This window comes from Meriones unguiculatus, chromosome 1 (genome assembly GCF_030254825.1).
Source record: "Meriones unguiculatus strain TT.TT164.6M chromosome 1, Bangor_MerUng_6.1, whole genome shotgun sequence".
Lineage (NCBI taxonomy): Eukaryota > Metazoa > Chordata > Mammalia > Rodentia > Muridae > Meriones > Meriones unguiculatus.
Genome location: NC_083349.1, coordinates 108,511,574 through 108,519,272, shown reverse-complemented (window position 1 = coordinate 108,519,272; position 7,699 = coordinate 108,511,574). Strand labels below are relative to the sequence as shown.

The window sequence follows — 7,699 nt, the reverse complement described above, 5'->3', positions numbered from 1 at the left end:
CCGAGTCGTCACGTGACTCCCTCTCCGCCGCAGCCCCCTCGGAAGCGGCTAGGCGGAAGTAGATGTTCAGAACCGGGCTAGTCGCCGCCGAGACCACATCCGGTGGAGGCGAGGAGAGCGGAAGTGGCGTTGGTCTGGCCGGAGCCCTTGGGTGAAATTGTTAGGCGTGGAGGGGGAGTGATGTCTTCCAGATTCGGTGCAGTCACCGCCGTGAGTTTCTTGGTGTGACCATTATACCTTAGAGATAGAACTGTCGAGCCGAGAACACGCGGTCCCTTGCTTTTTGTCCCATACTCAGAGTCGGTTTTTTTCAGAGCCCATCGCAGGCCCCACCCTTTTATATCAGATCCACTTATCTCCCCTCTTAGTCCGTTATTTTTATTTTTGCCTGTTCTCCATATCCTCGGACTCAGTTCCTCGACAGATTGTAATTAGTTTATATTCCTTCAGCAGCCTCAGTGCCTCCCGTTTCATATATATATTATATATGTATATATTTTTTTTCCATCTTCCTTTTCGAGCCTTCATCTAGGATAAGGGCTTAGAGAATGGGCAAAGATGATCGCTCTGGTATTGTCAACCCGCCTTTACATGGTAGAAAAATAGGATGGCACACATTACCTAAAAAGTGTCGCCTTCGTTCTCTTTGAAGTAGTTGCCCCGGAGAGCGTCACATCTAGGCACAAGGGGGATTCATCTCTTTGTGGATGAGGTTCAAAGGTCCCTAGCACTCACTCGTGTGCTTGTGATTTGCTAGACCCCGGGACCCACATCTTTTAAGCAGCAGAGGAGCACCAGGATCGTGGGAGCTAAGAAGTAAGTGAGGTTTTCTGAGGACATTTTTGTAATTGTGTAGACAGTGCTGATAAGATGTTCGGTGTCCGCACTATGGAGCATCCTAGCTTTTGGGCACTTGAGATGTGGCTAGTGCAATTGAAGAACCGAATTGCAAATTTTATTGAATTTTAATTGATTTAGATTTCAGTAGCCATCTGCAGCTAGTGGCTGCTGGATTGCACAGTGCAGGTATAATCCTAGTGTGGGGACGGAAAACCTAGTTTGCAATAAGAATGCACATTATAATAAAAATGGAATGTGTGATTCAGTTAATGGTAGTCCTGCATCCCGCCCCCATCAGATTTGTGCTCATAATTAATTTGGTGAACTTGGGAAGGAAAATAAAAATAGCTGTAAGCAGTTTTTATATTTCCAAGCTCCTTAGTTGCGGCACTGATTTGTTATTTTGTGTAATGAATGTGCTGAGTTTTTCCATGGCTAATACAAAAGAAAAGATTCTTATTAACTTGGCCCTCCCTGGTGAATTCATTCATTTATATAACACTTATTAAATATCTGCTCTGTGCCAGCTGTGTATTAGGGTAGGCATACAGGCACTGAAAACAGAGCCAGGGGTTCAACAGATGAGATAGGTAAGTGTAGCAACACAATCCAGTGTCATAGGAAAATATGTTCTGAGGTGTAGGGGCTGTCTGGAAGTTCCCCATGAAACTGAGGCTGGCAGGAAACTTGCACTCCTCATGTATCTGTCTCCTGAGTGCTGGGATTACTTGCCTCTGCCAACACACACTTTGTTGTTGTTTGAGAGAGGGCTTCACTGTCTAGCTCAGGCTGGCCAGGAACTGACTATGTAGCCCAGGCTGGACTTGAACATTTGCATTCCTCTGCCCTCAGCCTTCCCAGTGCTGGGATCACAGGCATGAGCTAGTAACTATTTTTATAGTGGGATTTAATACTACTTTTGGGAAGCGGAGTGATGATTTCAGAATTGTCATTATAGGCCACTCATAGACAAGGCTTGAAGGTCAAAGAATAAGGCAGTTACCTAGCCTGGAGTCCCAGACCCCTGTACCAAGAGAACAGCATTTGAACAGGTGAAAGAAGTTTGTAATAACTAGTTCTGTATCATTGCCATGGAGGATGGTAGCAGGTGGAGGCATTGCAGGGGCCATCTTTTGGAGAAGTTTGGAAGACATAAGGCATTAGGGTATGCTAAAGTATTGGGATTGTAATTATCCTGGAGGGAAAAGGTTACCTTTGAAGGGGTGGACTGAAGGGTAAATCTGGTACCAAGACTATTATAATAACCTAAGAAAGAAACATGGTCTTTGATAGTAACTGTACTACAGATATATATATAATTGGAGGTGAGGGGTAAGAGAGAGGAGCATAGGGTGTCCACAGGTTTCTGTCTTTGGCAACAGTTGGGTTTTGGATTCATAAACCAAACTGGGAATCTTTTAATGAGAGGCAACGCCGGGAACAAAGTGAATAGGATCATACTTCATACAAAGAGCAGATCTGACGTACAGACTTGAGAATTATCCTCAGTGAAAAGTAATCGGCAACATGATTTTCCTCCACAAGATGAGTGTGTTCATACGCTCTTCTAGGAACTCTGGTAAAAGCAGTGTGTGTTAGCATGACCCTTGGTTTGCCTGGAGAGAATTGTTAAGCACTATGAAGGCAAATGGGCTGCCCATCTCTTAGTCAAGAGTGAAGTCATTGGGAATACTCACTTAAAAAAAAGCTTTTAGATTTATTTATTTGATGTGTTTGTTGTTTTGCTCACATGGTTGTCTGTACCACAGACCCATGGAGGTGAGAAGAGGCCATCTGGTCTCCTGGAACTGGAATTACAGACGATCATGAATCTCCGTGTGGGTACTAGGAATCAAGTTCGGATCCTCCACAGGAACAACAAGCGCGCTTAAGCACTGTGCCATGTCTCCAGCCCCAGGAACACTCAGTCTTAATTATCTTCTTAGGATATTGCAAAGCTTGAGAGCTGTTGGTGTGAACTGAGACCCAAAAAGACAATGAAGCATAGAAAGTATCAGCCTTTAAAGACAGGTCAGAGCTGGGTGGTGGCGCACGCCTTCAATTTCAGCACTTGGGAGGCAGAGGCAGGTGGATCTCTGTGAATTCGAGGACAGCCTTGTCTACAGAGTGATTCCAGAACAGCCAGGGCTATACACAGAGAAACCTAGTCACAAAAAAAAAAAAACAAAAAAAAACCAAAAAAAACAACTATAGGTTATATAGGAAAAGACTACAAAGGATGCTGAAATGAACCAAAATACTTTTTAAAAAAAGTGAAATCTAAATATTTGCACTTAGAAGAATGGGCTAGGAGCAGTAGTTCTCAGCCGTCTTAATGCTGTGGACCTACAGTTCCTCATGTTGTGGTGACCCTCAACCATAAAATTAATTTTGTTGCTACTTTATAACTGTAATTTTATATTGTTGTGAAGCATAATGTAAATATCTGTTTTCAGTGGTCTTAGGAAACCCCAAAGGGGTCGTGACCCATTGGTTGAGAACCACTGGGATAGAGGCTCTGAAAATTTTTTGTTTATTCTTTGTTTTGTTTTTTCTGAGACAGGGTTTTCTGTGTAGCCTTGTCTGTCTTGGACTCTCTTTGTAGACCAGGCTGGCCTCAAACTCATAGAAATCCTCCTGCCTCTGCCTCCCCAAGTGCTGGGATTACAGGTGTGCACCACTTTGCCTGCCTCTTAAAAATTCTTAATCCAAGAAGAATTGAAAATAGGCTAACCTTGTAATTTATGACTGGAAGCTGAGACTTGCTACACCAGTGATAAGTTATAAAGTCACTAATCATGATAGGCATCACATTATAATGAAGCATTTATTCTTATACCATTTAGTATCATTTTTAATAAAACTGCCTTGGGTTAATAGATGGTACAAAATACTTGAGAAATGTTTTAGTTGAGTCTTTTAAAAACAAAAGATAGTAACCTAGGAGAGAGGTTTTTTTGTTTGTTTGTTTTGTTTTGAGACAGGGCTTTTTGGTGTAGCCTTGGCTGTCCTGGAGCTCCCTGTGTAGAGCAGGCTGGCCTCAAATTTACAGAGCTCCGCCTGCCTCTGCTGGGATTAAAGGTGTGCAGCACCGCCTAGTGGAGAGAGAGATTCTTAGCCTTGATGACTTAATCTGCCATTTTCAATCATTTTCTCCCATGTTTATGCTTATTCATGAGACAGAAGATGGAGATTTCTGAGTCCCCAGTTGATAGTAAAGAAATTCTCCATAAGACTTTTCCAACAGGAATCACATGAGATTTGTCTATTAGTGGCCTATTGGTGATGTAGAGTCTTTTTTTTTTCTACTTTTTTTTCTTTTATAAAATTTTTGATTCACTTTGCAGCCTTATCATAGCCCCCTCCCTCCTCTCCTCCCAGTCCCTCCTTCCTACCGTCTCCCCCTTCCTCCCTCTCTTTCTCCTCAGAAAAGGGGAGCTCCCCCACACGCAACCCTCCATGCCATATCAAGTTGCATCAGGACTAAAGAAATGCTCTTCCACTGAGACCCAACAAGGCAGCCCAGCTAAGGGAAAGTGATACAAAAGCAGGCAACAGAGTCGGTGTCAGAGACAGCCCCCACTCCAGTTGTGAAGTCTTTATTAAACGGAGCTCGCCCTTACTGTTTGGAATGCTGAGTTTCACTTGTAGAGGTCTGTGTCAACTTGTGTGAAGGCGTGATTGACATAGAGGATGCGCTTGCCTTATGTGTACACTGTGTTTAATTTTGATAAAAGAATGAACCTGTAAAACTACTATGACAATTCAGACATTTCTATCTATCTACCTGTGTTTTTCTTGTTGTTTGTTTTAATTTAATGTGTATGGCTGTTTTCGTGTGTGTGCCTGGTCCTTGCCAAGGCCAAAAGAGGGCATCAGGTCCCTGGAACTGGAGTTAACAGACAGCTGCTGTAAGGGTGTTGGGAACTGAAGCTCAGTTCTCTACAAGAGCAGCCAGTGCTCTGAACTACTGAGCAATCTCTCCAACCCCTCCAAAGTTTTGGGTTTTTTTTTAAGATTTATTTTTATTATTTTAAATTAGGTGTATGCATTCACATCTGTGCAGGTTGTGAGTGCTTTTGTCCACAGAGGCCAGAGGGCTTGGATCTCCTGGATCTGGAGTTGTAAGCCTTCCAGTTTGTGTGCTGGAAACTGACCCCGGGTCTCTGGAAGAACAACAAATGCTCTTAACTGCTGAGCCATCTCTCTAGCCCCTCTTAAAAGTTTCTTGTGTCCTTTTCCAATCTGTTTCCCTCTTCTGTCCCTTAGCACTAATGACCATTAACTGTACCTTGGTTTATATGCTTTACATTTTTACATAAGTTTACATAAGTCACATCTCACTCCCCTCATCTTAAAAAAAAAAAAGCTATTTCTTTATTGATGATGGCAAGACACTGATCTATGGTTTTAGCAGAGTGTCATTAGGAGTTACTTGATTTTAGCGGAATGTCATCAGGAGTTTTTAAATTATTATTATTTTGTTTTTAAGATCTGTAGTATTTGGGTTTATCTTAGGTCCCTGGGCTATCTAGTCTCTAGTCCTTGGTTACCCAAGCAGTGTAAGTGATACGGGTTCTACCTCATTGAGTGAGTCTTCCATCAAATCAGATACTGGTGGGCTACTCCCACAGCTTTGTGCCACCAGTGCCCTAACATATCTTGCAGGCAGTACACCATTGTAGATCAAAGGGTTCTTGGCTGAATTGGTGTTTACAACTCTCTTTTGGGAGCCTGCAGAGTACTTCCTATGCTAAAGACACTAGCACATAGGGGTGACTTTCTCATGTAGGCATAACATTATTGTGTAATTTCTGGATCCCCCACATCTGGCTGCAATCTTTATTCTAAGACTCTCCTGTCTTAATGTTGTGTAAACACTGCTTCCTAATTGTCCCCTGATATACCAATAAAGCAGTTTACAGCCAATTGCTGAGCAGGGAAGAAAATAGGGCAGGACTTCCTGCCAGCAAGGGAAGGAGAAGTTGGAGGAGGAAGTAGGGTATTCAGCCATGAGAGAGGCCTAAGAGAGGTCAGGAGAAGGAGCTGGATCAGAAAAGCTACAAAGTGCAAGTATTCCTGGGTTGTACCCTGCGAGGAAACCAGGTTAGCTTAGAGGGTTAACAATAGAGTAATAATTGCTCCGTTATTATGTCGTAAAGCTTATTAAACAAATAAAGTCTCAATTATTTGTGTGATAGCTAGGTTAAGAGAGAAACTAAAACACAGTTTCCTAAACAATAACTTTAACATCTCCATGTTCAATGAATTGTACAGGTGTTGTTTTCAGCAATGGGGCCTTGCCTATAGTTGGTGGAGAGCAACCTATAGTGTAGGTAACAGCCTGTTTTGTTGTTGTTGTTGTTATTTTTTGTTTTGTTTTTTAGATGCTCATGGGACCCCTTTGGCAACAACTTCAGTCACATGATTAAGTTACAAGTTACATGTAATTAAGCTTCATTAGATGACAAGAAATGGGCAGTTAGGGACTCCATCTCCTCCATTATTTAGCAATTTCAGTTACATAGCCTTCATATATGTATATGTTTTAGGAGGCTTCTGCTGTATTAGATTTTCATACTATCCTTCAAATGGCTCTTAATTTTAGCTGTCTTTCCCTGTATTCCCTTTCTTATCTCCCTCTTACCTCCCCTCTCCACTTGATCCTCTCAAGCCCCAGCCCATCCATTCATAACTCATTTTATTTGACTTTCCTAACAAGATCTGTCCTCTCTAGTCCCTTAGTCAATATCTAACCTCTGAGGTTCTACAGTTTATAGCTTGGTTATCATTGACTTAACAGCTATTATCCACATGTAAATACCCTGTTTTTTTTTTTTCTCTCTGTGTCTGAGGTACCTTAGGACATTCATTTACCTGTGAATTTCAGGATTTCATTGTTTTTAATGGCTGAGTAATACTCCATTGTGCAGATGTACCACATTTTCTTTACCCATTCTGTTGAGGGACATTTAGATTGTTTCCAGTTTCTGGCTATTGTAACTAAAGTAGCAATGAGCATGGTTGAGCAAGGGTCTCTGGGATAGGGTGAAGTGTCCTTTGAGTATATACCCAGGAGTGGTGTAGCTGAATCTTGAGGTAGACCAATTCCCATCTTCCTGAGGAACTGCCACACCCATTTCCACAGTGGCTGTGCAAGTTTGCACTTCCACCAGCAATGGATGTGGTTCCCTTACTCCACATTCTCTTCAGCATGAGTTGTCGCTTGTCTTACTGATCTTAGCCATTCTGGCAGATATAAGATGGAATCTCAAAGTAGCTTTGATTTACAGTTCTCTCATGGCTAAGGATGTTGAACATTTAAGTGTGTCTTAGCCGTTTGAGTTCTTCTTTGGAGAAATTCCTGTTTAGATCTGTACCCTGTTTTAAAATTGGGATTATTTTTTTTATATCTAATTTCTTGAGTTCTTTATACATTTTGATTATCAGACCTCTGTCAGATGTAGATGTAGGTAAAAATTTTTTCCCGTTCTATAGGCTGCCTCTTTGTCTGAGTGATGGTGTCCTTGGCCTTACAGAAGCTTCTCAGTTCCATGAAGTCTCATTTATTGTTCTTAGTGCCTCTATTACCAGTATTCTGTTTAGGAAGTAATCTGCTGGGCCAATAAGTTTAAGGCTATTCTACAATTTCTCTTCTGTCAGGGTCAGGGTATCTGGTTCTATATTGAGGTTTTGGTCCATTTGCAATTGAGTTTGTGCAAAGTGGTAAGTATGGAATGTATTTAGATTTTTCTACATACAGTTGTCCAGTTTGACCAGCACCATTTGTTGAAGATTGTCTTAGAGTTTTTATTGCTGTGAAGAAACACTGTGACCACCACCACAGCAATTCTTAAAA

At 41.8% G+C, this 7,699-nt stretch overlaps 1 protein-coding gene across 5 annotated transcripts in view; it reads left to right on the top strand.

The window, feature by feature from the left end:
• The first annotated feature begins 53 nt into the window (after positions 1–53).
• The window catches only part of Znf512 (zinc finger protein 512), a 33,574-nt gene continuing 25,928 nt past the window's right edge, over positions 54–7,699 (top strand). For 2 of the 5 annotated variants that reach the window (XM_060364889.1, XM_060364886.1), the window contains exons 1-3: positions 105–210; positions 758–816; positions 4,222–4,493. Coding sequence is in view for 2 of the 5 variants with exons in the window: in XM_021635442.2 (XP_021491117.1) it covers positions 181–210; positions 758–816 (89 nt within the window). In the remaining 3 variants the exon portion in view is untranslated. Of the gene's footprint in view, positions 211–757; positions 817–4,221; positions 4,494–7,699 lie in introns of all 5 variants that reach the window. The other 3 variants (XM_021635442.2, XM_021635444.2, XM_060364882.1) reach the window with 2 other exon arrangements.